This window comes from Ranitomeya variabilis, chromosome 1 (genome assembly GCF_051348905.1).
Source record: "Ranitomeya variabilis isolate aRanVar5 chromosome 1, aRanVar5.hap1, whole genome shotgun sequence".
In the NCBI taxonomy this organism is placed as follows: Eukaryota; Metazoa; Chordata; class Amphibia; order Anura; family Dendrobatidae; genus Ranitomeya; species Ranitomeya variabilis.
In genome coordinates, this window is record NC_135232.1 from 939,768,766 (window position 1) to 939,790,365 (window position 21,600).

General features: G+C 42.7%; 1 protein-coding gene across 1 annotated transcript in view; it reads right to left on the reverse strand.

Annotated features, from left to right (window-relative positions):
* Window positions 1-21,600, reverse strand: part of SLC7A11 (solute carrier family 7 member 11) — a 384,257-nt gene that overhangs the window by 252,979 nt on the left and 109,678 nt on the right. The window contains exons 4-5 of the mRNA XM_077279166.1: window positions 10,123-10,248; window positions 1,093-1,192 (exon numbers count right to left, since the gene is read on the reverse strand). Coding sequence (XP_077135281.1) covers window positions 1,093-1,192; window positions 10,123-10,248 — 226 coding nt within the window. The remainder of the gene's footprint in view (window positions 1-1,092; window positions 1,193-10,122; window positions 10,249-21,600) is intronic.

The following is a 21,600-nucleotide window of genomic DNA, read 5'->3' on the forward strand; positions in this document are numbered from 1 at the left end:
GACATCCACATTGATTCTTCATGGCACTTGGACCAAGCCAGTGCGAATTTCCTCAGTCAGTATTCAATTAATAGGCCCCCATGATGCCATGGTGTAATGCATAGTATGATGATTGTGGGCCTAGTAGTTCCAAGAGGCTTTTAAGATACTGGCTTTCCACTTCTGGCCTAGTAAGTTTACACGCAAATGGTTTATCTCCCAGTACTGAAGTGGATACTGGTCTAAGGTAGTGCAAATCTTTATGCTCATCTCTGGCACTGTGTACTTGACACATCTGCTGGTGACTGCTAGTGAAGAACTGTAACGAAAACCCAAGTCTGTATTGAACATTTCCTGTGGGTAGGAAGTACCAATGTGTTTTTAAGAGATTTTATTGGGTTAATTTGCATACCACTGCTACTATCTACTCTGAATTACAGTCTGTAGCTTAGTCCAGAGCTAAATTATCAATTTTACTGATCATTAGCGGAAATTCAAAAAGATGTTGGTAAATCAGGCAGCACTGTTTAGCAATGTTGCTTTGCAGCGCTTGGGTCTTGGCTCAAATCCCACCAAGGATAACATCTGCAAGGAATTTGCTTGTGTTTGCATGGATTTCCTTCCACTCTCCAAAAATATATTGATCGGGAAAGTGATGATAATGTATGTAAAGTACTAAGCAACATGGTGATGCTGTATAAGTTAACAAATTAAGTAAATAGGCCACATTCACAAGGTTATTCTTGAACTGAGTCATAAAACAAATGGCCACTTTTTACTAATTTCTACTACCAACTTTGCAATTTCCACTATCATGCTACTGTATAGCTCCTTATGTACAGACTACTTACCTGACTACAAAATAACCAGAATAAACTAACATTGAAACAGCAAAATGTGCTGCGAGATGAGGCATCAGTGCAAGTAATGTATTTGTATTTACAAAGTTACTCAACTATTCATGTAGATTAATTCTAAATATTAAATGTAAAATAGTTTTCAGAGGTGAACCTATATTTCAATATTCCGGTTTAAATAACTAAATCTTGGGCATTTATATTCATTAATTAGATGAGTAATTATTGTTACTTGTTGCCATTTCAACCTACTTACCAGCCAGCATATGCATACATTCCAGAATAAAACGCCAAGGGTAATCCCATAACACTGACATCTTTCCCAACAAAGGCATCCTTGAAGTTTTGTGTCTCCCCTGAAATTGACATGAAATAATTCAGTTTGTCACTCAATACAGTTTACATAGAATTATTCGCGGCATGGGTCACTCATAAACATGTAGCCGTCAAACACCATGTAGATAAGCGCCCATCTCTTGACATTCCCCATAGCCATTTTTACTTAAACAGCAGAAATCCAAGCAGAGATAAATGTACCTTTGAGGGATGTCAATAAAAATATGCCAAACACAAGTATAATTAGAAATCATAATTGATCTATTTGTCTGGCACATGAATGCTGTCAGAAATTTCTTGATGGACTTGACAGATTTTCTTCCAGCTTCTCTTCTAGTGCATGAAAAGTTGTAAGCAGCATCAATAATGTTCATATCCTGACAAGTCATAAATAAATTGATAAAGCGAAATTCAATGGATCCGTCCTTAAGACTACAGTGTTTATAATGGATGCTGAGAAATATTCCCATGTGTTGGCAGGTGAATAACGCTTGGGCAGATGAACTAAGGAAGAGCTCCGTTAATACAAATGTCTTGACGCAAACATGTACTTTATAGTAATTTATTTAAATATATTGACAAAATGTAATACCATAGAACAAGAAAAATTGGCAATGTCCAGCTGATTGCTGAGGTGGCTTACTTAAGGAAAACGATAGTCATGTTAAGATAAACAGGGACATTTCCCTTAATGTATCATCTATCATGTAACAGAGCCATGTAAGAGTTTCCATGGTGGGGGATCATGAACTTTATCCCTCAGATTTTCTTAATGGAATCTGTCAACAAAAAGGTAATTATTGTTTATGCAGATTTTTATGTTAACCAAATAATTTTTAGTGATTTTTTTTCTCATGTTAGTATTTATATCATACCTAGCCAATGTCCCTAGACTAAATCCACACCTACAGTACAATGAGCAGATGAAAATTTGTGACATATTTGTTCTATTACGCTTCTGACTGAACTGTAAAGGCTACTGTCCATCAGCGGTCAATAACTGGCTGCAGCACTCTCTTGATATGAACAATGTCATAAGATTGTCAGGAGACAGAGTGCCCTGAGTGAAAAAGAGGTGCTGGTCCAGGTGGTAAGTATGCTTTCTTCTTATTTCATCCAACATATTGGAGGCGTTGAAATATATAATAATATATATAATATATAATATATATGCATACAGTGGCACATAAAAGTTTATGCATCCATGCTTAAAATTACTGTTATTGTAAACACAGTTCAGCAAGTTGGACATGAAATGATCTCTAAAAGGACTAAAGTTAAAAAAAGTCTATTTTTACATTTTAAAAATTACAAAAGGGAAATTGGACATATGCAAAAGTTTGTGCCCGCTGCATGGTTAGTACCTACTAGCACACCCTTTTGAATGTATCACAGCTTGTAAACACTTTTTGTAGTGAGCCAAGAGTCTGTAAAATCTCGTTTGAGGGATTTTCATTCATTCTTTCTTGAAAAATGTTTCCAGTTCTGTGAGATTCCTGAGTTGTCTTGCATCCTCTGCTCTTTTGAGGTCTAGCCACAGAATTTCAATGGTGTTCAGATCAGGGGACGGTGAGGGCCATTGTAAAACCTTCATCTTGTGTCTTTTGAAGTTGTCTTTTGTTGATTTTGATGTGTGTTTAGGATCATTATCCATTTTTAGAAGCCATCTTCTTTTCTACTTCAGCTTTTTTAATGTTTGCATCAAGCATAGTTCAAGAAAAGGAACTGCTCTTTCAACATGACATCACAAAATGTAAGAGAAACAGCGCCAGGTAATTATCAACTACCTGCTGTTAAGTGCTTAGCCCTATAGAAAAAAAACTTTTTAAGTCTTGGTTCACCCCTTAACAGAAACATTTCCATATTACGCTATTACCCTTTTAAGTCAAATAGATTTCAGGGATAGCATTTGACCCATTTAGGAAGCTGAAGTGATTGTGAATAAATCTCACCTGCTTTGGTGCAATTGAAAGGGACGACAGGTGAACTAAAGAGGCAAAAGCAAGAAAACCATAAATAAAGAAAGGTTTAGTAAGTGGCAGAAATAACTGATCTCTCTTAATCATTACAAAATGATTTTCCTCTAGTATTGCACTTTGCTAGTGTCCTTGTAACTACTGGTAGCATAAGATGATACCTGCAGCGCATGCAGGTTTCACAACTATTCTGGCTCCTCCAAAATGGCACTTCCATAAGAGCTGTTGCCAGAAAGTTTGCTGTATCTCCCAGCAAAATCTGAAAAGTATAGAGCAGATAACAGGTTGGTAACTGCAAGAGGTAAGAACAGGGCCACAGGAGGGCTGGCATTTGCTTTTATATGTGAGAAATAACAAAAATAACACTGCTAGAGCTCTACAAAACAACTTCTGTGGAGGCTTCTGGCCAAACTTATGGAAAAAGATTTGTTGGGAGCCCAACATTCTGTAGTTGAATGTGATATCATAGACCATCATCATGCAGCTCAATTGGATTTTGCAGAGAACATCAGATTAACATGTCCACGAACGATGACTCGTTCTCTTCATAGATGAGAGCATTCCACCCTGAGCATTTGTGACAGATGTGAAATAGTATGGAGCTGCTGAGACAGGGTTTGTGGGTGGATTAGTGATGGTCTATGTAGGCATATCCTTGGAAGTTTGGAGAAACCTCCATGCAATAGCCAACAGTACCTTGACTGCTGTTTGATACCATGATTAAATCCTCAGAACCATTGTTTGGTTCATCCTGCAGCAGGACAATTCCTACCCTCTGGTGTCATTGACTCCTATTCCTCAGATCTGAATCCAATTGAGAACGTCTGGGATATTACGTATTGGTGCATCTGATGCCACAAAGTATCACTATCACAATGGACAGGGGCTGAACAAATTTTTGGACCTTCAGGGTTCCTTGGTAAGGCATTTTATTTGCCAGCTTGGCAAGACGTAATCTGCTCAAGTAACGATGCACCGGAAAAGCAATTCATAAGACGAACCCTGGATCCTGGAAAGTCAGGAAATTTGCGTAGCTCCTGCCCACAGCCAGAGAGCACTGACCTGAACAGTGGATCAGGGTTGTGGAAAGTGATCTCATCTCTACTGTTAATATATTATTTGGTCCTCTACAAATTTCCCAATTTAAATTAGTAAAAAATTAGTAAAGCTGTCTGGCTTGAAATCGAGACACAATATGTGAATTAATTGTTGCTTTAATTTTTTTGAGTAGTGAACTCTGAAGCAGAGAACACTTTAAATGTAAATTTAGATTCCCACATTAATAGATAAATCATCACCAAATTCAGAATTTCTCATTAGATCACATTGTGTTAGCAATTCTGACATTGAGTTTCTTTCAGAACCAAATTCTTGTTACATGAAATTTCATCAGAGTGCATTATCATGACAGGGGATACATCTGTAGGCTCCCAAGCATGTCACTAACCTTGCCAAAGCTGGGCTATTTTTCTTTGTAATGTATCACACTCATATATTATCAAATAGCGGTACACTGCCAAGAATTTCTAACACTCATTAACACAGTGTTGTACGTGTTTTCCTCTGACATTTGCACATGTTATTCAGGCACACAGCTGTCTACAGTAATAACATCTGTGAGGAACTTTGAATCACATTTTGCAACATTGTGTTATATGTTTATATACCTAAGTTTCTTGATGCCACTTTTATAGACTTACCCTTGGCATAGCCTTATAGGACCTGTGGTTATTTCATTCACTTTAAAGTAAATGGTGGCTTTATAGACCATATGAACTACAGCAAAGTTGCTAACAAACAGCAGCTCTCGCTCTGATGACCTTCGATTTGTGTATGTTTTACATAGACAATGAATAATTTGATTTGCAGAATATACTACTATATACTACATTTCTCCTGTAGTTGCCTCTTCAAACAGGAATAAACTATTAATTGCAAATATTCATGGAAAATTCAAATGATCGCCATGGTGTTTTTATAAATCAAGGGGCCCCTTTTATTTGAAGAAATACCCTACTAAAAGTAAGAAAGCATTCTACAGTAGGCTTCTAGATCCTGCTAAAATCATCCAATTTGACATTATGTTTAAAACAATTAAAGGGGTTGTCTGGTCCAAATTGATAAGTCTGCAATTACTCTGTGTGACTGCAGACTTTATGAATCTCCATGGGGATTCACCAGTTTCTGACCCAGGACTGGAGAGTATGTATGTGGTATACTGTACATACTACCAACTACAGCCTTCACCCCTCGACTAGCATTGTGGCTGATCAGTGGGCACAGCCAATTAAAGGACACAGCCTTGCTCCATACAAATGAAAAGAAGCGAGGCTGCGCCCACTGGCTGGGAGCATGTATTATCCCGAATATTTAAAAAATCCTGGAGAACAGAAGTGGTTCTTCTCTTCAATAAAGGAAAGTAGAAGGGGACAGAAAATTACAAGCCAGTGTGCCTTACTTCTATACCAGGAAAGATCTTTGAACAAACTATTAAACAGCATGTATGTAAGTACTTGGATAAGAATACAGTGATTAACCAGAGTCAGCATGGCTTTGTAGCAAACAACTCATGGCAGACTGATCTAATTTCCATCTGTGATTGAATCACTGACTGGGTGGATCAGGTTACTGGGGTCCTTATTGAAAAAATGACCAAATGTGGGATTGACAAGGCTACAATTAGGTGGATTCATAACTGGCTCGGTGATCGTACTCAAAGAGTGGTAAATGATTGCACATCCAATTTGAAGAGTGTTTTAAGTGTAGTACCCCAAGGATTTGTCTTTGCCCCAGTGTTGTTCAACATTTTTATAAATGATCTAGATAAGGGAACTGAAGGTAAACTAATCAAACTTGCAGACAATGCAAAACTAGGAGGGATATTTAACACTAGAGAAGGCAAAGAAAGCATTCAGAAGGATCTAGATAAGCTTAAACAGTGGCCAGGAATTCATAGAATAGTATTTACAGTGTCTTGCAAAAGTATTCGTCTCCCTGGAACTTTTCAACCTTTTCCCACATATCATGCTTCAAACATAAAGATACCAAATGTAATTTTTTTGTGAAGAATCACCAACAAGTGGAACACAATTGTGAAGTTGAACGAAATGTATTGGTTATTTAAATTTTTTGTTGAAATTCAAAAACTGAAAAGTGGGGTGTGCAATATTATTCGACCCCTTTAACTTAATACTTTGTTGCGCCACCTCTTGCTGCGATTACAGCTGCAAGTCACTTGGGGTATGTCTCTATCAGTTTTGTACATCGAGAGACTGAAATTCTTGCCCATTCTTCCTTGGCAAACAGCTCGAGCTCAGTGAGGATTAATGGAGATTATTTGTGAACAGCAGTTTTCAGCTCTTTCCACAGATTCTCGATTGGATTGAGGTCTGGACTTTGACTTGGCCATTCTAACACCTGAATATGTTTATTTGCGAACCATTCCATTATAGATTTTGTTTTATGTTTGGAATCATTGTCTTGTTGGAAGACAAATCTCCGTCCCAGTCTCAGGTTTTTTGCAGACTCCAACAGGTTTTCTTCAAGAATGGTCCTGTATTTGGCTCCATCCATCTTCCCATCAATTTTAACCATCTTCCCTGTCTCTGCTGAAGAAAAGCAGGACCAAATCATGATGCTGCCACCACCATGTTTGACAGTGGGGATGGTGTGTTCAGGGTGATGAGCTGTGTTGCCTTTACACCAAACATATCGTTTGGCATTGTTGCCAAATAGTTAGATTTTGGTTTCATCTGACCAGAGCACCTTCTTCCACATGTTTGGTGTGTGTCTCCCAGGTGGCTTATTGCAAACTTTAAAAAACACATATTATGGATATCTTTGAGAAATGGCTTTCTTCTTGCCACTCTTCCATAAAGGCCAGATTTATGCAATGTACAACTGATTGTTGTCCTATGTGATCATGGGCCTCTTGGCTGCATCTCTGATCAGTCTTCTCCTTGTTTTAGATGAAAGTTTAGAGGGACGGCCGGGTCTTGGTAGATTTTCAGTGGTACGATACTCCTTCCATTTCTATATGATCACTTGCACAGTGCTCCTTGAGATGTTTAAAATTTTGGAAATCATTTTGTGTCCAAATCTGGCTTTAAACTTCTCCACAACATTATCACGGACCTGCCTGTTGTTTTCCTTGGTCTTCATGATGCTCTCTGTGCTTCAAACAGAACCCTGAGGCTATCACAGAGCAGGTGCATTTATACGGAGACGTGATTACACACAGGTGGATTATATTTATCATCATTAGGCATTTAAGACAACAATGAATCATTCAGAGATCCACAGTGAACTTCTGGAGTGAGTTTGCTGCACTGAAAGTAGAGGGGCTGAATAATATTGCACGCCCCACTTTTCAGTTTTTGAATTTCAAAAAAAACATTTGGTATCTTTATGTTTGAAGCATGATATGTGTGAAAAGGTTGAAAAGTTCCAAGGAGCCGAATACTTTTGCAAGCCACTGTAACAAGGAGAAGAAATACAAGATTCTACTTCTGGAAAAGAAAAGTGAAAATTACATCTACAGAATGAGAGGAATAGAACTAAGCAACAATACGTGTGAAAAAGTCTTGGATATACTAATAGATTATAGACTTCACATAAGTCAACAGTGTGATGCATCAAAGTAAAGGCAAACACAGTTCTGTAATGTATTAAGAGAAGCATAGAATCTAGATCACTTGAACTAACTACACCCCTCTTCTCCTCCTTGGTCAGGCCTTGTCTAGAATACTGTGTCCAGTTCTGGGCACCATATTTAAAAAAAGACATTGAAAAACTGGAGCAAGTTCAGACAAGAGCAACCAGGATGGTGAGCGAACTGCAAAGTATCTCCTATGAGGAAAAATTAAAGGATCTGGGAATGTTTAGTTTGCAAACAAGAAGGCTAAGAGGAGACTTAATAGCTGTCTACAAATATCTGAAGGGATGTCACAGTGTAGACGGATCATCCTTATTCTCATTTGCACATGGAAACATGAGAAGCAATGGAATGCAACTGAATGTTAGAAGATACAGTTCAGACATTAGAACAAATTTTTCATAGTGAGGGTGATCAATGAGTGGAACAAGCTGCCAGGAGAGGTGGTGAGATTTCCTTCAATGGAAGTCTTCAAGCAAAGGCTGGATAGACATCTGTCTGAGATGGTTTAGTGAATACTGAATTGAGCTGGAGATTGGACACGATGACTCTTGAGGTCCTTTCCAACTCTAGCATTCTATGATTCTATTACCCATACATCCCCTCTGGTCCCATGTCAGAAACCGGTGAATCCCTTTAGCGGCAGGTAGTGTTTTCCAAACCCACTGCTGTTAGTGTCTAATGACTAAATAACACAGCCAATGTCTTCCTTTAATAAGTTTTCTCTAAAGGACAGAACCATATCAGTCATATGTAAAGAATTGGTTAGAGGGATTGTCCAAGACTTTGATACTGATTATCCACCGAAAGGATAAGTCATCAATATCATATCAGTAGGACTCCAACCCCCAACAACTCTTAGCAGGCTATGCAGCAATAGTAGTAAACAAAGCAAACAACCACAACACTGCTGTTCCATACACTGTGTAAAGGCCATTTTCAAGTCCTGCCGACTTGCCCCCATTGACTTAAACAAAACATGAGCTGAGCTGCAGTAGCCGAGTACAGACACTATATACACAGTGTATGGCACTGTGGTGATTCAGCTCTCTATACTTTGCTTAGGTCACCGTGGAACCTACTAACAGCTTATAGGTGGGAATGCCTATGGGCAGACCCCAAGCAATCGGATATTGATGACCTCTTCTAAGGATTGGTTATCAATACTAAAATAATCAACAATAGCTGTCATTCAAGTGTGAACATAAAAAATATATAGAGTACCTGGAGAAATGTAAATATGTTGTTAGGGCTAGCGGAACGCACTTATTAAATATAGATGTTTTTATTGGTGCGTTCGCAGCCCAGGGTCCACCATGCAGGAGGAACCTGTTGCTAGCAAATGACGGCACTATATGGCGGTTTAAGCGAACTCTGTTACTTCACAGAGTCGCACGGAAACAAGACGCTGTGCCCTGTTATCCCCACAGGAGTTCACAGCTAACTGCCGAGCTGAAGGCAGTCTGTGGTCACGCAAACATACAATCTCCTCACCGGAGGAGCCGGTATTCTAGGGGCTTATTTCAGCCAGGGCCCTAAATCCACGCACACAATCTCCTCGCCGGAGGTGCCGGCATTCTAGGGGCTTATTTCAGCTGAGTCCCTGAACACACATAAATGTGACCACACTGGCGCACGCACATAACAGATTTGATACTAGCACATGGCCGTGCGGCCATGCGAGCCTTATATAGCTGCAGCAAGTAAAAGACCTTCCTAGAAGGACCAATGAGAGACTGCCATACCTGAGCATGTGACCCTAGATCTCCACTGAGAGATCTTGCCTTGGTCATGCTCAGTGTGTGCCAAGCAGGACTTAGTGCTAGCACCTACAGGACCTTCCTGAAAGGACCAATGGACTTAGCTGCATTATCTGACCATGTGACCCTCGATCCCCACTGAGAGATCTTACTCAGGGCATGCTCAGAACGAGAAAAGCAGGACTTAGTCCCAGAAGCGTCTGCTCGCCGCTGCCCAGCACTGACTTCAATAGCAGAAGCAGGAAAAGCAGCAGTAACTCTTTGTACAGAGTGGGACTGAGCAAGACGCTGGGACCGACATCTCCGCTGAGCAGGCTCCACTGTGGCAGGAGAAGAATGGGAGACCGCAGCGGAGATGGCCCAAGATTCCCACTGTGCAGAGGCGGAAACTCGACCCCTAACATATGTTTTCTCATTTTCACCCTGTATGCAACTTTATAATGTTTTATTCCTTTTATTAGATAAAAGGTAGAGAATTTATACACATTATTTAGACCATATGGCAGGTTTTAACAGGAGATAACACATACAATAATTGTTACAAAAATGTTAGTGCTTACCTTTAATTAACTGTATAACCCCAGGAACTATAATTATCAGAATTGCTATAAGCTTGCAAAAGGTCAAGAAAATCTGAATCCGAGCACTCCAGCTAACACTCATGCTGTTCAGGACCATTACAATTGCTAAGAGAAAGAAAAGAAGGAAACATTTATTAGAAACCTTTTAGCATTTACATCTGCAAGAGATATCAATTTATTTTAACTGGATTGGGTAAGGGTGGTAGTCACAATACCTATGCAACATATTAACTCCTTAACATTGAAATAGCAACATCAAGAAGGAAAAGTCAATTAATTATAGAAATCACAACAGTGATAGGCATACTGAGTTGCAAGTTATGAAAAGATGGAAGCCAAATTTTCAAAATAGCAGTGGCTCGTGTGCAGATGAACAATGAAGCCAAAGCCTATTGCAGGGCAGAAAAGATAAGTATAATTGTGCGATTGCAAAGCGTAGGTGCGGGATTCTTAGGCCAGCAAACATGTCACAGTGCACTGTGACACTAATAGGAAGGGGTTGACATTTAAATGAAGACCGGAGGCCAAGTTTTCTTCCAAGTATTGCTTGCCCCAATGCATGGAAGAACTCAATGCCATACCAGAATAAAAAACGATTTCTGCACATCAAGACTGCAGATATGGGCATGCAGATATGGGCATACAGGTACGACTATTTTAACCATTCTATTACCTATATGCCCATAATAATAGGTAAAGAAAAGTCCCTCGGGGTGACAGATTCCCTTTAAACCTTTTCCTATATCCAGCATAGTGTAAAATGAAACCCTGACACTGCATCAATGGTACCTGAACCCTTAAGCCACACCTGCAGTACATGAATCCTGGCACCGCTCCGGCAGTACCTGAGCATGACACCATTGTGCCTGAAACCGCATCTGTGGTGCCTGAGCCTGGCACCTCTCCTGTGATACCTGAGCCTTGACACTGCACTTGCTGTACCTGAAGCCTGATACCACTCCAGTGATACCTGTCCTGAAGCAGTGCCTGCATTACCTGAAGCCTGACATCTCTTCGGCTGTACCTGTGCCTGAAGCTGCACCACGTGGTACCTGAAATCTAGCACCACTCTGGTGGATACTCTGGTGGATACTGAGTCCTAAGCCACACCTGTGGTAAATAATCCCTGGCACTTATATGTTGTCTGATTAATGGACATTATATTGAAGGCGCGGCATGAAGTCAAAGGTTTTTAAAGGGTAAGGTTTGTGTCCATAAAAATTCAAGGGTCATTTGCTATTTTTTATTCATTTGTTCAGTAAAAAAAAAAAAAAAAAGATTAGGTTGGCAATCCTGGCAGAAAGAAACTGAAAAAAATGGTGACATTTTGAGTCCAAGACTCACAAACAAACCTTAAAGGAGCATAAATCCATATGCAAAAAGAAACTACAATTCATAACAGTCTTATGTGCAAAAAAAACACTTTTATTTCACCTTGTATGATGCATAGTTTTAGCCTGTGCACAGGCTTTTCTCAATTTTGATACTGTTCTGAATACCAAGTATATAACACTATCACTAGTTACCCTGTTCTAAAAACCACACATTTAGGATACAAGTTACTAAACATCATATTAAGAAGTCAACAAGGGCAAGACATAAACCACAATAAATACACAAGTGACTGGTCACCATGGCGGTCATTAGGGTTGAGCGAAACGGGTCGATCATTTTCAAAAGTCGCCGACTTTTGGCTAAGTCGGCGTCTCATGAAACCCGATCCGACCCCTGTGCTTGTCGGCCATGCGGTACGCGACTTTCGCGCCAAAGTCGCGTTTCAATGACGCGAAAAGCGCCATTTCTCAGCCAATGAAGGTGAACGCAGAGTGTGGGCAGCGTGATGACATAGATCCTGGTCCCCACCATCTTAGAGAAGGGCATTGCAGTGATTGGCTTGCTGTCTGCGGCGTCACAGGGGCTATAAAGGGGCGTTCCCGCCGACCGCCATCTTACTGCTGCTGATCTGAGCTTAGGGAGAGGTTGCTGCCGCTTCGTCAGAAGCAGGGAGAGCGTTGGGCAGGGTCCACTAACCACCAAACCGCTTGTGCTGTAGCGATTTCCACTGTCCAACACCACCTTCGGTGTGCAGGAACAGTGGAAGCTATTTTTTTTTTTTTTCCTCAGCGCTGTAGCTCATTGGGCTGCCCTAGAAGGCTCCGTGATAGCTGTATTGCTGTGTGTACGCCACTGTGGAAACCAACTGCTTTTTTCAAAGCACATATCCTCTTGTTCCTTTCTGCACAGCTATCTTTTTTGTTTGTCCACACTTTTTATTTAATTTGTGCATCAGTCCACTCCTATTGCTGCCTGCCATACCTGGCTTAGATTACTGCAGGGAGATAGTAATTGTAGGACAGTCCCTGTTTTTTTTTTTTGTGGGAGATTAAGATTGGCATTTCTGCTACAGTGCCATCCCTGTGTGTGCCATCTCTCACTGAGTGGGCCATAGAAAGCCTATTTATTTTTTCCGTGATTTGTGTTCTAAATTCTACCTCAACACAAAAACACTACATCAATCAGTGGTAGAAAAATATTGGCCTCAGTCAGGGCTTGTGTGCCACTGCTGTGTGTGCTATCTCTTATTCAGTGGGCTATAGAAAACCTATTTATTTATTTATTTTTTTTCTTATTATTTGGTTTCTAAAGTCTCCCTGAAAAAAAAAAAAATAAATAAAAAAACAGTGGGAGAGTAATATTGCCCTTTCAGCTTGTGTGCCAGTCTTGACTCCTGGGTGTGCCACCTCTCTCTCTCATTCAGTGGGCCATAGAAAGGCTATTTTTTTTTTTTGTTTTTTTAATATTATTTGGTTTCTAAAGTCTCCCTGAAAAAAAAAAAAAAAACATAAAAAAACAGTGGGAGAGTAATATTGCCCTTTCAGCTTGTGTGCCAGTCTTGACTCCTGGGTGTGCCACCTCTCTCCCTCTCATTCAGTGGGCCATAGAAAGCCTATTTATTTTTTTTTTAAAATATTATTGGGTTTCTAAAGTCTCCCTTAAAAAACAAAAAATACATAAAAAAACAGTGGGAGAGTAATATTGCCCTTTCAGCTTGTGTGCCAGTCTTGACTCCTGGGTGTGCCACCTCTCTCTCTAATTGTGGGCCATAGAAAGCCTTTTTTTTTTTTTTTTTTTTAATATTATTGGGTTTCTAAAGTCTCCCTTAAAAAACAAAAAATACATAAAAAAACAGTGGGAGAGTAATATTGCCCTTTCAGCTTGTGTGCCAGTCTTGACTCCTGGGTGTGCCACCTCTCTCTCATTCAGTGGGCCATAGAAAGCATTTTTTTTTTTCCTTGATTTGTGTTCTAAAATCTACCTCAACACAAAAACACTACATCAATCAGTGGGAGAAAAATATTGGCCTCAGTCAGGGCTTGTGTGCCACTGCTGTGTGTGCTATCTCTCATTCAGTGGGCTATAGAAAGCCTATTTATTTATTTATTTTTTTTCTTATTATTTGGTTTCTAAAGTCTCCCTGAAAAAAAAAAAACCTAAAAAAACAGTGGGAGAGTAATATTGCCCTTTCAGCTTGTGTGCCAGTCTTGACTCCTGGGTGTGCCACCTCTCTCTCTCATTCAGTGGGCCATAGAAAGGCTATTTATTTTTTTGGTTTTTTTAATATTATTTGGTTTCTAAAGTCTCCCTGAAAATAAAATAAAAAAAACTTAAAAAAACAGTGGGAGAGTAATATTGCCCTTTCAGCTTGTGCGCCAGTCTTGACTCCTGGGTGTGCCACCTCTCTCTCTCTAATTGTGGGCCATAGAAAGCCTTTTTTTTTTTTTTTTTTTTAATATTATTTGGTTTCTAAAGTCTCCCTGAAAATAAAATAAAAAATACCTAAAAAAACAGTGGGAGAGTAATATTGCCCTTTCAGCTTGTGTGCCAGTCTTGACTCCTGGGTGTGCCACCTCTCTCTCTCATTCAGTGGGCCATAGAAAGGCTATTTATTTTTTTGGTTTTTTTAATATTATTTGGTTTCTAAAGTCTCCCTGAAAAAAAAAAAAAAACATAAAAAAACAGTGGGAGAGTAATATTGCCCTTTCAGCTTGTGTGCCAGTCTTGACTCCTGGGTGTGCCACCTCTCTCTCTCATTCAGTGGGCCATAGAAAGGCTATTTATTTTTTTGGTTTTTTTAATATTATTTGGTTTCTAAAGTCTCCCTGAAAATAAAAAAAAAAAAACTTAAAAAAACAGTGGGAGAGTAATATTGCCCTTTCAGCTTGTGCGCCAGTCTTGACTCCTGGGTGTGCCACCTCTCTCTCTCTAATTGTGGGCCATAGAAAGCCTTTTTTTTTTTGTTTTTTTTTTTAATATTATTTGGTTTCTAAAGTCTCCCTTAAAAAACAAAAAATACCTAAAAAAACAGTGGGAGAGTAATATTGCCCTTTCAGCTTGTGTGTCAGTCTTGACTCCTGGGTGTGCCACCTCTCTCTCTCATTCAGTGGGCCATAGAAAGGCTATTTATTTTTTTGGTTTTTTTAATATTATTTGGTTTCTAAAGTCTCCCTGAGAAAAAAAAATAAATAAATTAGGTGGGAGATTAATATTGACATTAGTGCTTGAGTGACAGTCCTGCGTGTGTGTCATCTCTGTGATTTTGTGCCACAGAAAACAGAGTGTGTAACATTGTGCCTGATTTTCCTTGTGGTCTCACCAACCTGTTAAGGGATATTGAAATCATACTGAAGTTATAGCTCACCGTGTAAGTTGTTTGACAGCAACAAATAAAGTTACTTTGGTTAAGATTTTAAAACAATGAGGAAGTCTGGTGCAAGAGGTCGTCGTGGGCGTTCATTGTCAGCTGGTAATGATGGTAGTGGTAGTGGAGCATCAGGTGGTCGTGGGGATAAAAATATTCCACCTAAGTCTGGAGCTGTGGAGCCAGTTTCGTCGTCAGGCTACACAAGGCCTCGAACGCTCTCTTTTCTGGGAGTAGGAAAACCGCTTTTAAAGGCGGAGCAGCAACAGCAAGTTTTGGCTTACATTGCAGACTCAGCCTCTAGCTCTTTTGCCTCCTCTTCCGAAACTGGTAAATGTAAAAGCAGCGCGTCGCTTGTGGATGTTCACGGTCAGGGACAAGTCGCTTCCTTGTCCTCCTCAGCAAAAACTACAACAAGAGAGAAGGATGCAGCAGGCGACACAACGGGTCACTCCATGGAGCTCTTTACACATACCGTCCCTGGCTTAGAAAGTGAAACATTTAACAGGCCATGCCCATTACAAGTAGATTCTGACATGGAGTGCACTGATGCACAGCCACAGCCAGAGTACTATGCTGCTCCTTTGACTCAGACCACCACATTGCCCTCTCAGGGTACAGATCCACAATCAGACCCTGATGAGACTATGTTGCCCCGCCACGAACGCTATACCACCGACCGACACAGTGACACAGACGAAGTTGCACACGAGCTCGAAGAGGAGGTAATAGATGACCCAGTTATTGACCCCGATTGGCAGCCATTGGGGGAACAGGGTGCAGGCGGCAGTAGTTCAGAAGCGGAAGTGGAGGAGGGGCCGCAGCAGGCATCAACATCGCAACAGGTTCCATCTGCCGGGCCCGTATCTGGCCCAAAACGCGTGTCAAAGCCAAAACCTGTTGGAGGACAGCGTGGCCATCCGGTTAAAGCTCAGTCTGCAATCCCTGAAAAGGGATCCGAGTCTAGGAAGAGTGCAGTCTGGCATTTTTTTAAACAACATCCAACTGATCAGCGCAAAGTCATCTGTCAAAAATGTTCAACTAGCTTAAGCAGAGGTCAGAATCTGAAAAGTCTAAATACTAGTTGCATGCATAGACACTTAACCACCATGCATTTTCAAGCCTGGACTAACTACCAAACGTCCCTTAAGGTTGTAGCACCCTCGGCCAATGAAGCTAGTCAGCAACGCAACATCCCTTCCGTCACTGTAAGGCCACCATTTTCCGCACCACCGGCAGTATCTGTGCAGGTTTCTTTGCCAGCCAAAAGCAGTCAGGGTCAGGGAACCACCAGTTTTGTAGGAGGAAATATTGCATCTAGGGCACCGGCGGAAACAATACCGTCTCCAACCGTCTCTCAGTCTGCCATGTACACCGGCACACCCGAAAGTTCCACGATCTCCAGCTCTCCAGTCCAGCTCACCCTACATGAGACTCTGGTTAGAAAAAGGAAGTACTTATCCTCGCATCCGCGTACACAGGGTTTTAACGCCCACATAGCTAGACTAATCTCGTTAGAGATGATGCCCTACCGGTTAGTTGAAAGCGAAGCTTTCAAAGCCCTGATGGAGTACGCTGAACCACGATACGAGCTACCCAGTCGACACTTTTTTTCCAGAAAAGCCATCCCAGCCCTGCACCAGCATGTTAAACAGCGCATCGTCCATGCACTCAGGCAATCTGTGAGTACAAAGGTGCACCTGACTACAGATGCATGGACCAGTAGGCATGGCCAGGGACGTTATGTGTCCATCACGGCACACTGGGTGAATGTGGTGGATGCAGGGTCCACAGGCGACATCAATTTAGGGACAGTTGTGCCTAGCCCACGGTCTAGGAAACAGTTGGCTGTAGGCATTCGCACCCCCTCCTCCTCCTCCTCCTCGTCCTCCTGCAGAAGCTACAGCTCTTCCACAGAACGCAGTCTGCCAACCACTCCATCGGCAGATGACACTGTTGCACACCAGTTGTCCCATTATGGGCCAGCTACTGCCAAGCGTCAGCAGGCTGTATTGGCTATGAAGTGTTTGGGCGACAACAGACACACCGCGGAAGTTCTGTCCGAGTTCTTGCAACAAGAAACGCAGTCGTGGCTGGGCACAGTAGATCTTGAGGCAGGCAAGGTAGTGAGTGATAACGGAAGGAATTTCATGGCTGCCATCTCCCTTTCCCAACTGAAACACATTCCTTGCCTGGCTCACACCTTAAACCTGGTGGTGCAGTGCTTATTGAAAACTTATCCTGGGTTCTCCGACCTGCTCCTCAAAGTGCGTGCACTTTGCTCACATATCCGACGTTCGCCTGTACACGCCAGCCGTATGCAGACCTATCAGCGGTCTTTGAACCTTCCCCAGCATCGCCTAATCATAGACGTTGCAACAAGGTGGAACTCAACACTGCACATGCTTCAGAGACTGTGCGAACAGAGGCGTGCTGTTATTTATTTGTGGGAGGATACATGGGCAGGCAGTAGGATGGCAGACATGGAGTTGTCAGGTGTGCAGTGGTCTAAGATACAAGACATGTGTCAAGTCCTTCAGTGTTTTGAGGAATGCACACGGCTGGTTAGTGCAGACAACGCCTTAATAAGCATGAGCATCCCCCTAATGCGTCTGCTGATGCAAAGTTTGACGCACATAAAGGAGCAGGCGTCTGCACCAGAGGAAGAGGAAAGCCTTGATGACAGTCAGCCATTGTCTGGTCAGGGCAGTGTACAGGACGAGGTAGCGGGCGAAGAGGAGGTGGAGGACGAGGAGGATGATGGGGATGAGTATATTTTTAATGCCGAACCTTTCCCGGGGGCACAGGAAATTGGTTGCGTGTCACGGCCGGGTTCTGGTTTTTTGAGGGACACAAGTGACGTAGATTTGCCTGCAACTGCCCCTCAACCAATCACAACCGGAGATTTGACAACTGGAACTTTGGCCCACATGGCAGATTATGCCTTACGTATCCTAAAAAGGGACACACGCATTACGAAAATGATGAACGATGACGATTACTGGTTGGCCTGCCTCCTTGATCCACGCTATAAAGGCAAATTGCAAAATATTATGCCACATGAGAACTTGGAACTAATATTAGCAACCAAACAATCAACTCTTGTTGACCGTTTGCTTCAGGCATTCCCAGCACACAGCGCACGTGATCGTTCTCACACGAGCTCCAGGGGGCAGCAGACTAGGAGTGTTAGGGGTGCACACATCAGAAGTGGCGTTGGACAGAGGGGTTTTCTGACCAGGTTGTGGAGTGATTTTGCTATGACCGCAGACAGGACAGGTACTGCTGCATCAATTGAAAGTGACAGGAGACAACATTTGTCCAGTATGGTTACTAACTATTTTTCATCCCTTATCGATGTTCTCCCTCAACCGTCATTCCCATTTGATTACTGGGCCTCCAAATTAGACACCTGGCCAGAATTGGCAGAATATGCATTGCAGGAGCTTGCTTGCCCGGCAGCAAGTGTCCTATCAGAAAGAGTATTCAGTGCTGCAGGTTCAATATTAACCGAAAAAAGGACTCGTCTGGCTACCCAAAATGTTGACGATCTAACATTCATTAAAATGAACCACAACTGGATTTCGAAATCTTTTGCCCCACCTTGCCCGGCCGACACCTAGCTTTCCTATGAAAAGCTCTTGCCTGTGAATTACTTTTCTAATGTCTAATTTGCTGCAGCTGATTGTACAGCATACGACATGTTTACACCTCCCTAAATGGCCAAACTCCCCACACGGGGCCGTGGTATCGCGACTTGGCGCAAGCACCCGTGAGACTGCTGTTTGTCTGAAGAGGTGGGTGTGCTCGCTTTTGGTTGACGGCATTGCTACTGGGTCCCTCATAGTACAATGTAGTGTATCTGGCGGTGGTGGTGCGCACCCAACGTCAGACACACCGTTGTAACATGAGGGGCCCTGGGGCGGTCCCGCCGGCCTCAAGAGAGTTCCCCCCTACCCCAGCTCAAAATGTGCTCTACCACGTGCAAAATTATGTTGCACAGCTCCACCAATCTTTAGTCTATTCGCTGACATCATTCAATGTCTGGCACTGACAATACAAATTTGTAGACATCTATGATGCAACTTAAAGTAGTCTGTGTCTGTGTCCTATATTGGCACCATTAAATAGTTACTGCCAAATTACTATGTCAGAAACTCAGTAGATGAGCCCACCCCTGTACCTAAGTATGCCACCTTTTTTTTTGTTTTGGTTGTTTTGCGAGACATTAACATCTATTTATATTTTGGGAGTACTGGGACAGACACTCCTTGCACTACTCCTCCACTCACCACCAAGCTGCCTGTGTATCCATGTAACCGCTGTAAAGCTGCCATGAGCCTATTGTTTGTTATTTTAGGCCTTTGATAGCCTGTCTGCGGTCCCTACTTTAAATACTCCTCCACTCATCACCAGCTGCCTGCCTGTGTATCCATGTAACCGCTGTAAAACTGCCATGAGCCTATTGTTTGTTATTTTAGGCCTTTGATAGCCTGTCTGCGGTCCCTACTTTAAATACTCCTCCACTCATCACCAGCTGCCTGCCCGTGTATCCATGTAACCGCTGTAAAACTGCCATGAGCCTATTGTTTGTTATTTTAGGCCTTTGATAGCCTGTCTGCGGTCCCTACTTTAAATACTCCTCCACTCACCACCAAGCTGCCTGTGTATCCATGTAACCGCTGTAAAACTGCCATGAGCCTATTGTTTGTTATTTTAGGCCTTTGATAGCCTGTCTGCGGTCCCTACTTTAAATACTCCTCCACTCATCACCAGCTGCCTGCCCGTGTATCCATGTAACCGCTGTAAAACTGCCATGAGCCTATTGTTTGTTATTTTAGGCCTTTGATAGCCTGTCTGCGGTCCCTACTTTAAATACTCCTCCACTCATCACCAGCTGCCTGCCCGTGTATCCATGTAACCGCTGTAAAACTGCCATGAGCCTATTGTTTGTTATTTTAGGCCTTTCATAGCCTGTCTGCGGTCCCTACTTTAAATACTCCTCCACTCACCACCAAGCTGCCTGCCCGTGTATCCATGTAACCGCTGTAAAACTGCCATGAGCCTATTGTTTCTTATTTTAGGCCTTCGAAGCCTGTCTGCGGTCCCTCCTTCCACTAGGCCTCCACTGACCAGACCACTGCTGCCCGTGTACCCCTGGAACCAATTTTAAAGTGCCTACAGCCAGCCCATTTTATTGTGTTAGGCCTTCGAAGCCTGTCTGCGGTCACTCCTTCCACTAGGCCTCCACTGACCAGACCACTGCTGCCCGTGTACCCCTGGAACCAATTTTAAAGTGCCTACAGCCAGCCCATTTTATTGTGTTAGGCCTTCGAAGCCTGTCTGCGGTCCCTCCTTCCACTAGGCCTCCACTGACCAGACCACTGCTGCCCGTGTACCCCTGGAACCAATTTTAAAGTGCCTACAGCCAGCCCATTTTATTGTGTTAGGCCTTCGAAGCCTGTCTGCGGTCCCTCCTTCCACTAGGCCTCCACTGACCAGACCACTGCTGCCCGTGTACCCCTGGAACCAATTTTAAAGTGCCTACAGCCAGCCCATTTTATTGTGTTAGGCCTTCGAAGCCTGTCTGCGGTCCCTCCTTCCACTAGGCCTCCACTGACCAGACCACTGCTGCCCGTGTACCCCTGGAACCAATTTTAAAGTGCCTACAGCCAGCCCATTTTATTGTGTTAGGCCTTCGAAGCCTGTCTGCGGTCCCTCCTTCCACTAGGCCTCCACTGACCAGACCACTGCTGCCCGTGTACCCCTGGAACCAATTTTAAAGTGCCTACAGCCAGCCCATTTTATTGTGTTAGGCCTTCGAAGCCTGTCTGCGGTCCCTCCTTCCAATAGGCCTACACTGACAAAGGTACACCTGACAACAGACACATGGACCTGTAGGCATGGCCACGGAAGGTTACGTGTCCTTTGTGGCTCAATGGGTTAATGTATTGGATGCATGGTCCACACAGGGGACAGCCTGCTAAGTCTGTATGCAGTCCCTAATTCAAGTTGTCCTCAACTGAATAAAGCTGAGCTTCTACCTTCTGGCTCTCATTAAGTGTTTTTTAAAAAACAAAATGGTGGTTAGGGCCTACTAACGGCTTCTGCCCCTCCCTGGTGTTGCCCTCAACTGAATAAAGCTGAGCTTCTACCTTCCGGCTCTGATTAACTGCTGTTTTTAAACACATTGCTGGTTCCGGCCTACTAACGGTGTCTGCCCCTGCCTGGTGTTGCCCTCAACTGAATAAAGCTGAGCTTCAACCTTCTGGCTCTCATTAAGTGTTTTTTAAAAAACAAAATGGTGGTTCCGGCCTACTAACGGTGTCTGCCCCTGCCTGGTGTTGCCCTCAACTGAATAAAGCTGAGCTTCAACCTTCTGGCTCTCATTAAGTGTTTTTTAAAAAACAAAATGGTGGTTAGGGCCTACTAACGGCTTCTGCCCCTCCCTGGTGTTGCCCTCAACTGAATAAAGCTGAGCTTCTACCTTCCGGCTCTGATTAACTGCTGTTTTTAAACACATTGCTGGTTCCGGCCTACTAACGGTGTCTGCCCCTGCCTGGTGTTGCCCTCAACTGAATAAAGCTGAGCTTCAACCTTCTGGCTCTCATTAAGTGTTTTTTAAAAAACAAAATGGTGGTTCCGGCCTACTAACGGTGTCTGCCCCTGCCTGGTGTTGCCCTCAACTGAATAAAGCTGAGCTTCAACCTTCTGGCTCTCATTAAGTGTTTTTTAAAAAACAAAATGGTGGTTAGGGC